The following is a 19,845-nucleotide window of genomic DNA, read 5'->3' as shown; positions in this document are numbered from 1 at the left end:
CTAGGCTATGATTTCCATGATTTAGTGTAACACTGTGTCTTGTGACTGATAAAACAACGTTTTTTAAAAAAGAGAAGATTTTCTTAAAAACGTCAAAGCTAAGGATAAAGGGGTTTTAAGCGACTGATTTCTGAAAAAACGTTTCTGTCTGTCTGTCTTAGGGCTTACACACCGGCAGTTCCGAACGCTACACTGGTATGAACGCGGGCTCGTTCGCCAGAAAGCGCCAACGTTCGGAGGTTTCCGAACGCGAACCGGCGTTGGGAACTACCGGTGTGAAAGCCCTATCTGTCTGTCCTCCTCTAGCTATGGCCTCCAAGATCGTCCTGTCTGAGGAGCAGTTCCAGTGCTCTATCTGTCTGGACGTGTTCACTGACCCAGTCTCCATCCCCTGTGGACACAACTTCTGCATGGCCTGTATCAGTGGCTACTGGGACAGCACTGACCTGTACCAGTGTCCAATGTGTAAGGAACAGTTTGACACGAGACCTAAGCTTCAAATCAACACTTTCATTGCCGAAATGGTAGCTCAGCTGAAGAAGTTATCTCCGGTAGAAGTCATACCTGTCACCCAAGAGCAACTCCAACCCCTGGCCAAACCAGGAGAAGTGGCCTGTGACATCTGCCCTGAGAGGAAGCTCAAAGCCTTGAAGTCCTGCCTGGGGTGTCTGGCCTCCTACTGCGAGACTCACCTGGAGCCTCATCAGAGAGTGGTCATCTTCCAGAGACACAAGCTGATCGACCCTGTGGAGAACCTGGAGGACAGGGTGTGTAAGAAGCACGAGAGACCCCTGGAGCTGTTCTGTAGGACTGACCAGACATGCGTGTGTCAGTTCTGCACTGAGGCAGACCACAAGGGTCACCAGACTGTCCCCATTGAGCAAGGGTTTGGAGAGAGGAAGGTCAAGCTGGGGGAAACAGAGAGCACCGCGCAGAAGATGATTCAGGACCGACGTCAGAAGATTACGGAGGTCAGACGCACCGTAGATCAAAACAAAAGCGACGCAGACAGATTGACGGCGTACACCGTGCAGATCTTCACTGACCTGGTGAGCGCCCTGGAGAGAAGCAAGTCGTTGGTCGTCAGGGGTATCGAGGACAAGCAGAACGCAGCAGAGAGGCAGGCCGGAGTGTTCGTCGAGGAGATGGAGAAGGAAATCACCGAGCTAGAGAGGAGAAGCGCTGAGATAGAGCAGTTCTCACACATTGAGGACCACTTCCACCTCCTCCAGAGCTCCCAATCGCTCTGCACCCTCCCGGAATTCAAGGACTGGTCTGCGGTCAAGGTTGACAGCGGTCTGTGTGTGGACGCTGTCAGGACGGCCGTGTTTGAAGAGATGGAGAAGCTGAAACGTGGAACTGACCTGGTGATGTTGGAGCAGTGTGGGGTGGACGTGATCCTGAACCCCGGTGAAGCACATCCTGATCTGACCGTGTCTGAAGACGGGAAAGAAGTGAGACTGAGAGAGAAGTCTTTCTCTGAAGGCCTACCGTGGTTTGACAGTTCTGCCTGTGTTCTAGGAAAGACCGGGTTCACAGAGAGATTCTACTTTGAGGTGCAGGTGAAGGACAAGACTAGGTGGGTTTTAGGAGTTACTAGCAACGGAAAGAGAAGTGCCACATCAAGTGGACCAGAACCGCCATGTCCTTATTGCGGTAGCTTTCCCCGACTGATTTCTAACTATTGCTTTTCTTGTTATCGAAACGTGGCAGTATCAAACACACAGAGTAAAACACCGAGTCCTCAGGATGGACTGTGGACTGTGGGACTGTGGGATGGTCGGTACCGCGCTCTTGCAGGTCCTGAAGTGGTGCTCAGCCTGAAGGAGAACCCTCAGAGGGTGGGGGTGTACGCTGATGGCAAGAAGGGCGAGGTCTCCTTTTACAACGTGAAGGCCAGGTCTCTCATCTACTCTTTCACTGTCAGCAGCTTCAGAGGCACAAGCCTCTACCCATGCTTCTATACAGGGGATAATACTGACGGTCTCAACACTGCCCCTCTCATCATCTGCCCTGCCAGGTACTCCAACTCCCTGCTCCCTCTCAGTAGAACTTAGGGTTGATCAGGGAAGGAGGAGGGAGGGAGGGAAGGAGGGAAGGAGGGATGGGGCAGAGAGAAGGGGCAGAGAGAAGGGGCAGAGGGAAGGGGCAGAGAGAAGGGGCAGAGGGATGGGGCAGAGGGAAGGGGCAGAGGGAAGGGGCAGAGAGAAGGGGCAGAGGGAAGGGGCAGAGAGAAGGGGCAGAGGGAAGGGGCAGAGAGAAGGGGCAGAGGGAAGGAGCAGAGGGATGGGGCAGAGAGAAGGGGCAGAGGGAAGGGGCAGAAACACATGGGAACACTGAGATGAATCTGAATATCTGAATGACTTCATAACTTACATTTGTGTGAACGGAGACATCAATTGACGGATGGATTGTAAGATAACGAACATAAATGTATGTTGTACATGTCTAATGATGACTTTATAGTTTGAACAGTTCGAGCATGAACATGTTGTCTTGGAGAAAAAAAATCGAATGAAAACGTACAAATGTTAAATGTTTTCTGTTTAAAGAACATGAGCGTGGGGGATGTAACTTTGTTTATTTCCTTTAATCGTTTTCTATTCTAATCTGTGTCATATGTAAAGTGAAAGCTCCCCAAGTTCACTCGCTATTTTCTTTGTTTGTTTTTGTTTTACTTTACTTAATATATAAAAAAGGCTTTGGTCATAGGAACTGTGTTGATTGTGACATGTTGAATGTAATGGCAAATGTTGAAACCGATGACAATAAAAAGAAAGTTTTAAAAAAAGTACAAATGTATCCCGTTGGTGGTGGAGGCGGTGTGCGTGTATCTGATATACTTAAAAACTGTGAATGAAGAAATCAATTGACAGAATAGTAAGATAATGAAAATAACCAATGTAGTAGAGAGATATATATATATATACTGAAGCATCGCACAGGCTCCCCCGCTGGCCACTACGGGTCACTGCAGCCAAAGGCTCTGGTTTTGGCATGACAGCTCCCCTGCTGACGCGTGTCCATTAGTGTTTCTCAACCCTCTCCTCGGGGCACCCAGCCGCTCCACATATTTGATCTGTTCCACCACCAGCACACCTGATTCAACTAATCAAGTACAAAGCAATTATGATTTGTACTTGATTAGTTGAATCAGGTGTGCTGGTGGTGGAACAGATCAAATATGTGGAGCGGCTGGGGTGCCCCGAGGAGAGGGTTGGGAACAGACCATTCAGCAGAAGTGTCAGCTCCAAACTACGGACAGAAACATATCATCGTCATAATATCATAATTAAGAGGTCCAAGCCGTCTGGTGCACATGGGAGAAAGCGAAATACAGAGGTAGGCCTATGTCGAATAACTCATAGCGAGCTCCTTTCCTTTGACTATGGCAACGAAATAACGCTAATGGGGAAGTAACATGTTAAAATGTTAAACATGAGTTAAACTAGGCCTACATGAATGTAGATAGCCAGTCTGCCAGGCAATTAAAACGGAGAAGCGTATTTGAAACTGAAATACATTAGTGTAAGTTGTGCAGGGTGTTTGTGGGACTTACCTAGGCAGTATTGCAGCTGCTAAAATCCTAACAACTAGTCAAGCTGCTTAGTATTACTGCTGATTGTGACTTACACACATCGACTACACATGCATGCATGTAGGCTGAATGAATGAATGGTCTTTATTTTTTTTAGGTCATTGATATAGTACAGGTACCAAACAACGAAATTTGGGAGGGGGGTATCGAGGCTATGCTTGTTTTGGCTTATCTATTACCTAACTTTCCAGGTGCACTTATAAATACATATACAAAATAATAATAATATCTGGGAAATAACTTGTACCAATAACTAAATTGACTTTTCCTGCAGGTGAAAGGATAACAATACCACCAGCCCCACCTGCAGATGGAGAGATATCCACCCCATCTACCTCCACTGAGACAACTGCACCAAGTCTACAGTTCCTTAAACTAAAGTAGAGAACAGGTGAGAGACAGACAGAGAGAGAGAGAGAGAGAGATAGATTCAACAATGAACAATAATGATAGCTTTTCCTGTTTTTCTGTCTGTATAAAAATGTTAGATTTCATCTAGGCTATGATTTCCATGATTTAGTGTAACACTGTGTCTTGTGACTGATAAAAAAACGTTTTTTTAAAAAGAGAAGATTTTCTTAAAACGTCAAAGCTAAGGATAAAGGGGTTTTAAGCGACTGATTTCTGAAATAACGTTTCTGTCTTAGGGCTTACACACCGGCAGTTCCGAACGCCTCGCGAACGAGTTCATACCAGCGTATCGTTCGCCAGACAGCGCCAACGTTCGGAGGTTTCCGAACGCGAACCGGCGTTCGGAACTACCGGTGTGAAAGCCCTATCTGTCTGTCCTCCTCTAGCTATGGCCTCCAAGATCGTCCTGTCTGAGGAGCAGTTCCAGTGCTCTATCTGTCTGGACGTGTTCACTGACCCAGTCTCCATACCCTGTGGACACAACTTCTGCATGGCCTGTATCAGTGGCTACTGGGACAGCACTGACCTGTACCAGTGTCCAATGTGTAAGGAACAGTTTGACACGAGACCTAAGCTTCAAATCAACACTTTCATTGCCGAAATGGTAGCTCAGCTGAAGAAGTTTTCTCCGGTAGAAGTCATACCTGTCACCCAAGAGCAACGCCAACCCCTGGCCAAACCAGGAGAAGTGGCCTGTGACATCTGCCCTGAGAGGAAGCTCAAAGCCTTGAAGTCCTGCCTGGGGTGTCTGGCCTCCTACTGCGAGACTCACCTGGAGCCTCATCAGAGAGTGGTCATCTTCCAGAGACACAAGCTGATCGACCCTGTGGAGAACCTGGAGGACAGGGTGTGTAAGAAGCACGAGAGACCCCTGGAGCTGTTCTGTAGGACTGACCAGACATGCGTGTGTCAGTTCTGCACTGAGGCAGACCACAAGGGTCACCAGACTGTCCCCATTGAGCAAGGGTTTGGAGAGAGGAAGGTCAAGCTGGGGGAAACAGAGAGCACCGCGCAGAAGATGATTCAGGACCGACGTCAGAAGATTACGGAGGTCAGACGCACCGTAGATCAAAACAAAAGCGACGCAGACAGATTGACGGCGTACACCGTGCAGATCTTCACTGACCTGGTGAGCGCCCTGGAGAGAAGCAAGTCGTTGGTCGTCAGGGGTATCGAGGACAAGCAGAACGCAGCAGAGAGGCAGGCCGAAGTGTTCGTCGAGGAGATGGAGAAGGAAATCACCGAGCTAGAGAGGAGAAGCGCTGAGATAGAGCAGCTCTCACACATTGAGGACCACTTCCACCTCCTCCAGAGCTCCCAATCGCTCTGCACCCTCCCGGAATTCGAGGACTGGTCTGCGGTCAAGGTTGACAGCGGTCTGTGTGTGGACGCTGTCAGGACGGCCGTGTTTGAAGAGATGGAGAAGCTGAAGCGTGGAACTGACCTGGTGATGTTGGAGCAGTGTGGGGTGGACGTGATCCTGAACCCCGTTGAAGCACATCCTGATCTGACCGTGTCTGAAGACGGGAAAGAAGTGAGACTGAGAGAGAAGTCTTTCTCTGATGGCCTACAGTGGTTTGACAGTTCTGCCTGTGTTCTAGGAAAGCCAGGGTTCACAGAGAGATTCTACTTTGAGGTGCAGGTGAAGGACAAGACTAGGTGGGTTTTAGGAGTTACTAGCAACGGAAAGAGAAGTGCCACATCAACTTGTAGACCAGCACCGTCATGTCCTTATTGCGGTAGCCTTTCCCAACTGATTATTGCTACTAACTATTGCTTTTCTTGTTATCAAAACGTGCCAGTATCAAACACACAGAGTAAAACACCGAGTCCTCAGGATGGACTGTGGACTGTGGGACTGTGGGATGGTCGGTACCGCGCTCTTGCAGGTCCTGAAGTGGTGCTCAGCCTGAAGGAGAACCCTCAGAGGGTGGGGGTGTACGCTGATGGCAAGAAGGGCGAGGTCTCCTTTTACAACGTGAAGGCCAGGTCTCTCATCTACTCTTTCACTGTCAGCAGCTTCAGAGGCACAAGCCTTTACCCATGCTTCTATACAGGGGATAATACTGACGGTCTCAACGCTGCCCCTCTCATCATCTGCCCTGCCAGGTACTCCAACTCCCTGCTCCCTCTCAGTAGAACTTAGGGTTGATCAGGGAAGGAGGAGGGAAGGAGGAGGGAGGGAAGGAGGGATGGGGCAGAGAGAAGGGGCAGAGAGAAGGGGCAGAGGGAAGGGGCAGAGAGAAGGGGCAGAGAGAAGGGGCAGAGAGAAGGGGCAGAGAGAAGGGGCAGAGGGAAGGGGCAGAAACACATGGGAACACTGAGATGAACCTGAATATCTGAATAACTTACATTTGTGTGAACGGAGAAATCAATTGACGGATGGATTGTAAGATAACGAACATAATCATTATAGTATGTATGTTGTACATGTCTAATGATTACTTTATAGTTTGAACAGTTCGAGCATGAACATGTTGTCTTGGAGAAAAAAAATCGAATGAAAACGTACAAATGTTAAATGTTTTCTGTTTAAAGAACATGAGCGCGGGTGATGTAACTTTGTTTATTTCCTTTAATCGTTTTCTATTCTAATCTGTGTCATATGTAAGGTGAAAGCTCCCCAAGTTCACTCGCTATTTTCTTATTTTCTTTGTTTGTTTTTGTTTTACTTTACTTAATATATAAAAAAGATATAAAAAAGGCTTTGGTCATAGGAACTGTGTTGATTGTGACATGTTGAAACCGATGACAATAAAAAGAAAGTTAAAAAAAGTACAAATGTATCCCGTTGGTGGTGGAGGCGGTGTGCATGTATCTGATATACTTAAAAACTGTGAATGAAGAAATCAATTGACAGAATGGTAAGATAATAACCAATGTAGTAGAGATATAGATATATATATATCCATGTTTTGTTCATCCTGCAAATTTACAGCTTAAACCAAAAGTACAGCTTTTAGCTAATGGAGGATTAAAATGGTTTAAATTCGGCGCTCCCAGCGAAATGCATTCTGGGAGGCAGTATGCATACTGTGTAAACGGTCGGCTGGTTTTCACATACTTATTATGAATTTAGTAGGTAGTATGCAGTATATACTCATTGAGTATGCTAGTATGCAGTATGCTAGTATACCATTCCGAACACAGCCACAGCCTGCAGATGGAGAGACATCCATTCCATACCCCATCTACCTCCACTGAGACACATCTTACACCACGTGAGTCCAGTAAACAGAAGTCTTTAGTTTCGCTTTGGCAAATGATTGATGAAGTAGAAATGGCACTTACGGAGGCTGAGAGGGTGGCGTGAGTTCTTGACCCGGTTGGCGGCCATAATTCAATCGTTGGCAGAAATAAATAATGCCCTAAGGGGGACAACAGGCACACTCCACACTCCAGCCAAACATGTACATTAAAATGGAAGAGTGATATTGATATAGAACACCGAGAGCCTCCAGGAACCGTTTATTTTATACAGTGTACCAATAAAATAATTTGCAACCTGACACCTGAACTTTATTTTTTATTTCAACGAATGCTTTAGTTAACAACTAATTTTGTTTCCAATAAGTATATTTAAGTTTAACCAGGTTATTTGCTGTAATGTATGAGATGTTGCAATCTGTGTGAAGGCCAAAATAAGCTTTCAATACTGTGATAGTTTCATTACATAGATAGTACTGTTTAATTCTGTCTGGTTTTCCAATCCAAATAAACTGAAACAAATTGCTTTCATATAATTTGAAGAATGAATCATCTGGAGTTAGTAGTGCCATAAGTAAATGTGAGCGGAGATATGACTAATGAGTTAATCAGTATGATTTCTCCATGGATGGACAGGTTAATCAATACGGATTTGGGGTGACCTTTGTGTTGAACTGCTAGTTTTGCTGTAAATAATATTGTAATGTCTAGACCACATTCCCTGTCTCCTGGGTGTTGTTGGTTCCTATAGGCCAAGTACTCAGAAAATGCTTAAAAAACAATAAACAATTTGTTTTAATGATGACAAAGACAGCAAAATATGTTAATCCAAATAAATTTTTCAGAATTTCATCGTAACAAATATCTCAGAGAACTAACTATCAGTCACACATTCATATTGCACTAGCTCCGATTGGCACATGATGTCATAGTGTCTCCAGGTCGATCATGGACGCAGTTTTCCTCTGTGATGTCATGATGCTGAGCTGAAAGAAAATAAATGAATAATGAAGAAAGACATATATGTCTAATAAATGTCTAATGAACAATTACAAAACATTCACAACATCCTGGCAACATTCACGTTTTTATTCAAGATTGCATGACCTTACAGAATGCTGACTAGAGAATGTCTTGTGTAGGAGACGTGATTCTCTGACATGTAGAATAGGGGGTGATGTTAGCTCTCCAGGCGTTAAGCAACATTCTGAATGTTGCATCCCACTGGATAATTAAGTATCTGACATCATCACTGAGCGCCTCTCATTGAGCCATCTGAGGACCCTTACCTGCTGTGATGCGGTGGTTGCCCTCTGTTCTGCCTGCGTCAGGCGCCTCTGTAGACGACTGTTCTTCTCCTGATATTCTGCCGTCTGTCTCTCATACTGGACCCAAAAGAGAGCAAGACATTGATATTTACACCTCATGGTATCAAAAACACCAGCTAAAGTTGGTTATAGAGGTCATCTCATGATCACCACACATTTTCTGTCATCCATCAATGTGCCTGTGTGTGTGTGTGTGTGTGTGTGTGTGTGTGTGCGCGCGCCAGTGTGAAAATCACCTCTACAATGGTGTTATGGTCAGCCTCCAGCTGGATCTCCAGTTCCTGAGAGCGTTGCTTCTGTCGATTTAGTTCTCCCCTGAACCCAACAGACAATACAAGATGAAGGAAGAAAAAACAAGTTCAGAAATAAATAGGAAACCTCAGACTTCCTCTTTTTCTCCCCCTGGTTTCTCATTATTTACTTTAATGCAGTGTTGAGAGAAAATCTAATCTCAAACAATTCAGATCACACAAAAAAAGAGACCATAAAAAGGTGCTGCGTTGCAGACACACTGAACTAAATGCATGGCCAAATGTCTCTGTTTTTGGATAGACTTGTAGCCTTGAACCTGCCTTAAATTAATAGAATCTACTGGAGTTGCTATCTTAAGTGGTCCTCAGACCTCAAATGGGACCTTCTAGTAAAATAGAGGTTAAAGAAAAATATATAACCCAAAAAAATATTACTTGAGGCTGGTGAGTTTGTTCTCGAAGGCCTTGGTTAGTGTCTTGGCCTCATCCTTCCAGCGCTGGGTGGTCTTCCGCTGGGCGGAGAGCAGGCGGGTCAGGTCAGCGCTGGAGCTACGGCTGCTCTCCTCCAGCTCTCGGACCCTGGCGTCCAGACCCTGCTCCTTCCGACTGCACTCCTGCTCCATCTGGGAGACCTGGGGGAAGAGGGGGGGGGGTGAGTGTGAAGAACATGAAAATAAAAACACTGAAGAATAGATATATCTTGTATGTCTTATCAAACACAAGTTAACACTACATTATGTATCTGACTCCAAAAGATACTTCATGATGAATAATGTTGACAATGCTTTCCTCCCTCCCTCCCTCCCTCCCTCCTCCTCCTTCTTCTTTTACCATGAACCTAGTCTAACTTGTTTGATTCATGAACCTGATGCCATGGGAGAGGGACATCAGCACTCTGTTCCCTGGCCATCTTGGATCCTGTATGGTGTAGTGGTCAATGTTTTTTCACGAGACTAAACTAGACAAACTAAATCCACTCGCTCCTACGTGTTGTTCGTCCGACTCCCAATCCCTCCCTCTCTCCCTCCTTCCCTCTGTCCATCCATTTCTCTGTCCCTCCCTCCGTCCATCCATCCATCCATCCAACCTGTTGTAAAACGCATCTCTGGGCTAACAGGCTGGTCTTGCACAGTTGTCCCATCTCCCCGTCCCTCCCTTCCCCTCTCCGTCCCTCCCCATCGACAGCTCCTTCCCTACCCTCCCCTCCTCCCCATCATCCCTCCCTACCTGTTGCTTGGCCCGCCTCTGCGTCAGCAGGCTAGTCTTGCGCAGCTCGTCCATCTCCCTGCGGAGCTGCATGTTCTCCGTCTGCAGCTGCAGCCTCTGGTCGCTGACCCCGCTGCAGTCGTCCCGCGCCCCCGCCAGCGCAGCCTGCAGCCGCCGCACCTCCTCCTGACACCGGGACAGCTCCTCGCCGTAACTAGGGGGGTTAGTTAGGGTGACGGGTTATTACACTGTGCCAACAGCAGAGGGAGCTCAAGAGGAAGAGAGAGAAAACCGAGAGGAACGGGAGTGATCGAAAGAAAGAGAGGCGAGGTACGAGAAAGAAAAAAAGCAGAGGGAAGACTACGACACAGGTGGAGATAGGAGGAGGGGGAAAGACGCTCACGACACGCACAACGTCGCTGGGACACAACAGAACGCCTACGTCTACCGTACGCCCCCTACGCGTTCCCCTACGCGTTCCCCTCCCGCACTCACTCCAGCTCCAGCTTCTTCATCTTGTTCTGGGTGCTCTGCAGGGTGATGTGTGTGTCGTCCTTCAGCCTCTCGGCGTTGAGGCAGCGCTGGTGGAGGGCGTCCATCTTCCTGTACTCTGGTTCTCCCCTGCACTCCTTGTACACCTGTGGTGATGGACGAGGTATAACAGCGCATTCTCATGTCTCATCACCCCCCCCCCCCCCCCCTTCCCCCTGTTCGTATGTACAGGTGAGGGGGGTGTGCGTGTGTGTGTGTAAGCTTCTCTTCCTCACACAGTATACACCTATATTAGGAGTGTTCTTTTGTTTTTCATGTGGTTTACTCTACCGTCTCGAGCTCCTCTTCCACGGCCTTCCTCTCCCTCAGCGACCTCTCGATCTGAGACTCTTTATCGGCACACTCCTAAGGAGAGGAGAGAGGGGGTGAGCCAGAGAGAGAGAGAGAGGGACAAACAACATGGTAACACAAAAGATAGAGGGATAGACAAGGTACTGTATTTTAAAGCCCAGTTTCAGCTGGTGTTTACCCAGTAACTATGTGGTAAAAAGAGGTACTTTCAGCACCGTAACTCAATAAATTCAGCACCATTCAGCAACTGCAGTAACTGATATTAAATGGCACAAAGTGGTGCTTGAGTCAGTGAGTATATAATACGATTAAAAAGCTAATGTCATTATTAATGCGATTTCCATCAAGTAATAACTGTATTAGCCAGTACTTTTTTTGTAAGTACCTGCTTAACAATGAGCTAGAAACATGTCTTATCGCTCTTGCTCTCTTACTGCTGATCGCCGTCATTGAAACAGTTAATGGAATTAGGGATTATGTGAGGGAGGCCTTACCAGCTGCAGAGCCGATAGCTCCTCTGCCAGGCGATGGATCTGCATGTTACACTGGCGACGCACATTCTCCACCTGAGACACACACACAGACACACACACCTGTTCGTCAGGTGGGTTTGGGGCCGTTGAAAAAAAACGAAACGTTTCCTCCACGTTTTTGTTTAGTTTGGTTTTTAGACTGCGACAGCCAGACAGACTTTGGCCGAGGAGACAGAAGTCAAGGCGGAGACGTGGCGGACACTAGGCTACATTAACGGACGCAGACGCAGATTAAGCCTAATCCTAGACTAAAAAGCATCCTCGATGGAGATTTTACATTGCAAGTGTGATTTAATCCTGGACTAGACTTAAGCCTTTTCTGTGAAACCGGCCTTGAGGGGAGTTAAGACTATTAATTAAGCTCCATTAATAGACCATTGGTCACAGTCCCTGCCTAGAAGGCCATGCAGTGAGAGTGAGCTGAGCTGAGACCCAAAAGCTTGGGGTTGGAGTTAATAATAATGATGTATGCCGTTTAGCTGATGCTTTTATCCAAGGTGACTTACATTGCCGTGAGTGCATACATACATCTTTCAGTATATATGGTCCCAGAGGAAATCGAACCCACTACCTAAGCGTTGTTCAGGCATAGGGGTACTTCAAGGCTAGATATGGGCTGGGGATGAGGCTGAGGCGGAGGCTAAAGTCTGGGGGGGGGTCTCAAATAAATTAATAAATAAAAACAAAATACAAGAAATGATTGCCTGCCATCACTTGGTTGCATTCTCTTTCTTTCTATGGTCACTTTCCCCCCAGATAATGTGGTAAATGTGTATTCAGGGTGAAGGCTCGCACCTCTTTTCTGGTGCGGACCGCTGCGTCCTGGATCAGCTGTTTGACGGCCTCCTTCATCTTCTCCAGCTCCTCTGCTCTCTGCTTCTCCCTCAGCAGAGCCTGGGTAGAGGAGACAGCGCACGCACACGCACGCACACACACACACACACACACACAAACACTATTCTCAGACTTCTTCTGAATGGTTTTTAGAAAAAAACACTACATGATATGCAAGTTAGCCCCAAAACTGAAGGAAAAAGTAGAGAGAGGTAGGGATTGTTGACACAGAGAGAGAGAGAGAAAAAGGACTACTTTCTCTACCTGGTCTTTCAGGAGCGAGGCCTCCTCAGCCATTTGGACCGAGTCTCGGACCTTGGCGATGGCCGTGTACTTCTCCTCCTCCACGGAGGCGTAGCGCCCCTGCAGCTCTCCCACCTGCCTCTCCCACACCACCTGCTGCCTGCGCACCCCCTCGGCCTCCTGGGACGCTGCCTTCAGTCTGGGGGAGGGGGGGTGAGGAGGGGAGGAAGGGTTGATAGTAGCGGAGGAGGCGGGAGAGAGAGAGAGGGGTAGAAGAAGGGGAGGAGAGAGACAGGGACAGGGAGATAGAATGGGGAGGAGTGCAGTGTGTGTGTGTGTATTTTACCTGGCCTCCGCCTGGCTCAGGGCAGACTGGAGCTGCTGTAGTCGTCGATCGGAGGCCTCCTCTCTCCCATGAGCCTCTGTGGCGTCATCTTCCTGAAAACACACACACACACGCACACACACACACACAAAAACACATCATAAGTGCACTAATGATGGAAATAAAGAAATTCAAAGTGTGAGAAGAAAACAAAGCTGCTGCCCTCCTACCCGTCTCTGCATCTGGCCCTGAACGCTCTGCATCAGCTTGGTCATCTCCTCCACCTTGGCTGTGGCTGTTCTCAGATCAGCCTTCGTCTGCCTGCACACAGGACGCAGAAAAGACTAATTTAAAAAAACACAACTTCAGCAGCTAGGGACCACCTTAAACGGGCGGCCATTTTGGATCTCGAGCAGCAGCCGTTTTGGATCTAGTGGTGTTGCCGTGGTCACCTGAGCTGGCTGCGTAGCTCCTCCATCTCCCCGCTCTGCTCCGTCACCGTCTTGAGGAACTGCTGGTTGGTCTGGTTGTGACAGGAGAGACAGGTGTGTCGGTGAGGCTTGGGCATGGTTAACACACACACACACACACAGACTGAACCTGCCACACACACAAACACACACACACACACACACAGACGGAACTTCCCACACGCTAGGACTAAAATACAGAAACAAGACAAAGTGAGAGAGTGAGAGAGAGAGAGAGAGAGAGAGAGAGAGAAAGAAAGAGGGGAAAGCCCACAGCACACCCCTCATTAAAGATGCATCAGAAGGATATAGCGTTACTCTCCTCTCACACACATACGTCTGGTAGAATGAACACTCAGCAGATGGAAAGTGTGTGTGTGTTCTAAGCTTACAGAGCCAGGTGAAGGTGGGACTGTCTCTCTCAGGTAATTCTCTCTCTATAGCAGGGCCACATTGACCATGTGTGTGTGTGTGTGTGTGTGTGTGTGTGTGTGTGTGTGTGTGTGTGTGTGTGTGTGTGTTATGCAACAAAGTGGCTGGTGACTACCTTCAAGTCGTGTGTTTAATATCTATCTTAACTGCAGCTGAATAAGATTACTGAGTAATTGCCAATTTGGGCAGGAGTGTTGTCACATTAGCCCATATTGTACATTACATATTGCAACGTCATTGTGATTTCATTGATTGGCTGAAACTCACGGATTCCGTTTTCTGATTGGTCACTTGGAGTTTCTGTGTGTGCTGCTGAAATTGACTCAGTTGATCCTATGACAAGACAATAGATTATTATTAATAATAATAAATGAGGATTGTTGTAGCCCAATTATTCTCCCAGGTACATAACATTAATCATAATTTGTGCACAAAGCAAAACAAAACATGTGTGATAGTATTACATATGGTTCTAAACATTGCAATAGTCAGCAACTAGTAGTATAATATAACTATAGTTCTATACAGCGATGTGGTATAATCTGTACCAATGGCTCTATCTAGTGGCCAAACTGAGGTATACCTTGAGGTGCTGTCGCTCTGCAACGTGGAGCTGTCCGTCAGAGGCCGTTCTCTGGTAAAGCTGCTGCAGCCTGTCTAACTCCTGAGCTGCTGTCTGCCACAGCTCCATGGCCTGGTCTCTCTCCTGGGGTGGAAAAATACCATAAAAATGTAATACACACACATTAGAAGTAAGTGTACTAATCATACACACCGTCTGATGGAGTGCTATGATTTCTGATTTGGGGGGGGGGCGGTAAAGATGAGTGGCGGTAAAGATCTTGCAGTGGTGGGTCACCGAAACGAATATAACCAAAACACTGGAGAGTGAGAGTGTGAGTGTGTGTGTGTGTGTGTGTGTGTGTGTGTGTGTGTGTGTGTGTCACCTGGACAGAGAGCTGGATCTGTTCCTGCAGGTTCTGGATGACCCCCTCGTCCCCCAGCGTGTCCCCCTCCACCCCGGCCCCCACCGGCAGGGCCTGCAGCTGCCTCTCCACAGACTCCCTCAGCTCTGCATGCAGCCTAAGCAGGGGAGCAAACTGGTGATGGGCCAAAAAGGTGACACTTTTTTTTTGTTGCACTAAGACAAATTATCAATGCGCGGATAACATTTTGGTTGATGGGGGTGGGGTGGAAAGCGCTAGCACTAACGGTGCTAAATGGATAGCGCTAGCACTAATGATGGTCTCAGCAGCGGTCCTAACTTACTGTGACTGTCCCCAACACTGTCTAGAAGTGTACCTAGCTGCATGCAGCTAAAAGTTATTTCTACAGCAGTGGAGTTTAATATATTATATATATATATTTTTGGGTATATTTATGATTCGCGTGGATGACATATTTTGAAGTAAAAACGGCTAATTTAGCAGAAAGGTGACAAGTTTGCACCCCTCACACCGAGAGAGACAGACTCACACCAAGACACACACACCAGGAGAGAGACAGATTCACACCAAGACACACACACCAGGAGAGAGACAGATTCACACCAAGACACACACACACACACCAAGAGAGAGACAGACAGACAGACAGACACATACACCGAGAGAGAAACAGACAGACAGACAGAGACACGCGCGCGCACACACACACACACACACACACACACATGGTGATATAGAGCCAAAGTATTTCTCCTTCTCCTTCTGTACTACAGACAGACATGCTTTTTCAGACAGTTCAAACCCTACCGTTCGTTCTCCTTGACAACCCTCTCCAACTTCACTTTGACATCTGTCATCTGGATCTGTTGATTGAAACCCAAAAATACAGTTGTTGCAATGCTCCTTTAAAAAAAAAAATATATATATATATATATATATTATATTTATTATATATATATATATATATATATTTTTTTATGATTTCTGATTTGTCTTGCAAATGCAGTACATACATGATATCACCAGTCAGGTGATTTCAGAATCATCATAACTTCACCTGGTAGTGCTGCAACTGTTCTGTCATGTCCTGCATGTGGTGGTCGTACTCTGCTAGGAGCGGAGTCATGATACTGGAACACAAACCACAGCAGAGTAGTTACTATACACAACCACAACCACAAACCACAGCAGAGTAGTAACTACACATAACCACAACCACAAACCAGAGCAGAGTTACCATAAACAACCATAAACCATCATAACTACTCTACTACTGCTCTGGTTTTTTACAGTTGGGAAACACTTTCCTGTATAATTTATCCAACAGCAATGTTTCTTTCTTACCTCTTATCGGAAAGCCAGGGGGCAGTAGACTCTGGGTGCCTGGCCTCCTCACCCTTGAAAAGATATTGCAGACATCATCAGCTCCCTCCTAGTCTTTTCCCTTGCATCTATTCTAGCAATTATCTACCATGTGCATTACTGTGATGCATTATTCCAAACCACAGGTCACAGGACATTACGGTGCCACGGCAAAGCGAGACCCAGACAACGTGGGTGGCATGCATAAAGATAGATAGAGGACCTACATAGATAGATAGTGGGCTGGTTTCATGGACGCAGATTAAGATTAATCCTAGACTAAAAACCATCCTCAATGGAGATTTGTCCATTGCAAGTGTGATTTAATCCTGGACTAGGCTTAGCCTAAGCCTTGTCTGTGAAACCGGCCCAATATCTATTTATGTGGTAAATTGTACGTACCGGTGCTATTGATGCATGAGAGCAGTGTCCATCTTGAGTCGGGTTTAGCCTTTGGACTGCAATATATGATCATCAACATCATGAAATGAACCATCTAGCTGCTGAACCAAATAACATAGGCATCATCTACGTCTAATTAAATATCAAAATAGCTAAATATCTGATCATAAACTTGGGGTCACACTAATCCCTGCAACATTGACGAAACGCTCAATTTCGTTCCAGACAGACAGACAGACAGACAGACAGACAGACAGACAGACAGACAGTGCATCAAAGTCGTCCCCTTACCATGATCACGTTTTGTTGACATGTTGGAATCTGCGTGAGAAAACATCTTTAGATTTTCAGACAGGGATGGGGGATAGCACAGACATACAAGCTTGGTTGAGTATGTTGTTCTATCTATATATATATATATATATATATCTATATATATATATATTAATTGCTCCTCGTTCAACAACACAGTCAACAACAATCAACACAATATAATACAGTAATAATAAAACAGTGACAGTAGTAGATCATAAGGGTGTATTATAAGTAGCAGCAGTAATAACGACTGCAATACTAACAACAATAGTCAAATAATGTCAAGTGTACGTAGCAGCAGTAACAGTGCCTTAGCAATGAATGTAGTAGCAACAATGACAATCTCTATAGGACAGTACTAGTACAGTTAAGTACTAGTTAGCTCAACAACAGGTGGTTTATTTGGCAGACCAGGACTAATGGTTAGTTTAACTAACTGAGTTAACTGAGTTACATGATGTTGGTATGGTTGATGTGTCTGTGGAGCACGGGTAGTGTCACAGGGTATAAACAGGAATCTTGAGGTTAATTTCAATACCTTTCTAAGACTTTTTAAAGACCGTGTCAATATTTTTCCAGACCTCACCGCCACTTCGAGCTGTAACCGTTTACATCAGTGACACCTTTAACTTAACAGTTTTAGTTTGCAATAGACTAGACCACTATCATACAAAACAATTTCCGGTTCATCTTTGTTTTTTAATAAAACTAATACATTCACGAACTTTTACTAAACGTTTTTAGGACTCAAACTCTTTGGACAGAGTCTAATTCAGAAAAATACCAACAAAATGCAAGACCTCATAAAATCGTGATAAGACTTTTTAATACTTATTAAGGGTCTTGATTTTCCCAAAATTGATTTATCAACTTTTAATACTTTTCAAGACACCGCGGATGCCCTGTGTCAGTGGCGGTCAACAACCATGTCAACGTGTTATTTCCTCCCAGCTCGTTGCTAGGCGTCAGACGCTTGTTAGCTAGCTAGTAGCCGTGTAGCTGGCTAGAGGTCTCAGGCAGCAGCGGACAGACAGAGCGACAGCACTGATTGCTGCGATGGATGCAGACACAGATCAAGAGGTTGAGGGCAAATGCATCGCGTAGACTCATCAATGGCACACACTGCGCCACCCTGGGCTATAATCCTAATATATATTCTCTGTGTAATAGAAGGTCAGAAAGGTACCTGTTTATGTGGTTCGATGCTTCCGCCGTCCGTTTTGAAGCGAGCGAAGCCAAATGAGCCAATCAAAACAAAGCTGTGCAACCTTATATTTTGTCCCCATTACATGGGAAAAACAAACACTGAAACAGTTCCGAGGAAAAACTGCATGGATGTCCTTGCACAAGCCATGTTCTGTAGTCTTGCGAGCTGGTCACATGCATTACATTACAGGTCTTCTAATTAGAAAGAAGGGAAATCCAAAATGATTTTTAAAATGTATTTCGCTAAAAAAACTTGTTGTGTTGGATGCAACTGGCATCCACTGGTACATATCGGTGCTGATGAAACCTGTACATCGAGAAACTTGATTCATATTTGTTTTGCTATGACAAGATAGATACTAACTGTTTCTGCACAATCCAACTCTGTTTAAACATAACATTTGGAGTAAAATACAGGTTATTTTATTTAAAAGATGACATTCATAAGAACATAATATATAATATATAATAATGTATACTGTAGGCCAAATAAATCATGTTTAATATCCACTCAATCGTGTGTCTCGTCAAATTGGTATTTAAGGTGTAATGCAATAATAGTATAGGGGTAGTGGTGGCCTAGTCGATAGTGAGTTGCATTGGTGATCAGAAGGTCATGAGTTCAAATCCCACCTGGGAACACCACTACTGGTGTGCCCTTGAGCAACACTCTAATTTACTCCAGGATGAGTCTATCACTTTGTCAGTTGCTTTGGATAAAAGTGTCTACTAACTAATTAAATGTAAATAGGCCTATGTTTAGTGTGATAAGAATGATAGAAACAACTTTCTAACTGCCTCCTCAAGGTCCAAGATCATCAAAGTTATTAATACTTGTTAAAAAACATTTAATTGCACCACTGATACAATATTCAACACATAGCAGATATACATTACTAAAGTTCATATGGTGATTAAGAGTGGAAATAGATTAACCTTGGTAAACATGTTACAGTCACAAATAGTCACATACAAAGCATGCTGGGAAATATGTTAATTGTGTACTAATTTGGTTTAAACAGGGTGATAATGCTTTAAAAACCCTGTGATTCTATGATTTAACCCCCAGGCTGGGCAGTTCTGGTAACCACAGAAACAAGCCATATTCACGGTCTTGAATAGCAACACACAAAGCATGCTGGGCTATATGATAATTCAGAATACACGGCCGAAACCGTTGTCAATAAATATAATAAATATACACCTTTTGCATCTGGAACGAGAGTGTGCAGCTTCTACTTTATTCTTTAGTATTCTGCTCCGTTGCCAGCACCTCGCCCAAGTTTTCTGCGGTGTGCGTTCTCTTCTTTTTCAATTAATTCAGAATACACAACGAAAGTTTTAATCATATTTTATTGCAAAAATTATATTTGTATTTATTTATATTTTTATACTTGAAACAATGTATATTTACACATCAACTAACCACAGCATGATGATGCACACAATGTTCATGCCCAGCAGGAAGTCTAGATGTTGGCCTATTTTACATTTATGTCAGTAACACACCCACTGAAGTTAATCGAATCTATTGGACACATATTGAGTGATATGTTGTTGTTGTTTGTTTGTTTGTTTAATATTTTTTTTCAATTCAGTCATACAGTCAATACATTCAACATTAAAATCACAAACTGACAAAAACACGTTAAGGTTACAATCAATACAATACAATACAATCAATGCAAGGAACCTTTTTTTGTTTGTTTGTTTGTTAGATCACAATAAAGTGTTCAAAGTTGTATGGGCCACGTTCATTGAAATATTCTGCTCTCATACATGAGCACTTACGGTTTTACTCGTCTGCGGTAAGCGAATCAGGTCTTTCCTTGTGTGAGAAGCACCGCCCTCAAACTCCACCAACACCAATACTGTCACATGACTGACGGTACTCATACATCCAGCTTTCAGCTGAACAAGCATACATGTGTT

At 45.2% G+C, this 19,845-nt stretch overlaps 1 protein-coding gene across 1 annotated transcript; it reads right to left on the bottom strand.

Moving 5' to 3' along the window:
- Positions 1-8,142: 8,142 nt before the first annotated feature.
- sclt1 (sodium channel and clathrin linker 1) lies at positions 8,143-19,809 on the bottom strand (the record flags this gene model as incomplete). Its single annotated transcript, XM_080534681.1, has 20 exons — positions 8,143-8,202; positions 8,506-8,601; positions 8,781-8,859; positions 9,231-9,427; positions 10,023-10,215; positions 10,497-10,639; positions 10,824-10,898; positions 11,339-11,410; positions 12,173-12,271; positions 12,476-12,653; positions 12,801-12,892; positions 13,010-13,100; positions 13,232-13,302; positions 13,949-14,014; positions 14,265-14,387; positions 14,629-14,764; positions 15,436-15,491; positions 15,686-15,758; positions 15,973-16,025; positions 19,705-19,809. 20 exons carry the CDS (start codon positions 19,807-19,809, stop codon positions 8,143-8,145), a joined length of 2,058 nt encoding a protein of 685 aa, XP_080390807.1.
- Between the last annotated feature and the right edge of the window lie 36 nt (positions 19,810-19,845).

This window comes from Nansenia antarctica (assembly GCF_963989245.1).
Source record: "Nansenia antarctica genome assembly, chromosome: 6".
Lineage (NCBI taxonomy): Eukaryota > Metazoa > Chordata > Actinopteri > Argentiniformes > Microstomatidae > Nansenia > Nansenia antarctica.
This window is presented reverse-complemented; position numbering and strand designations above follow the sequence as displayed.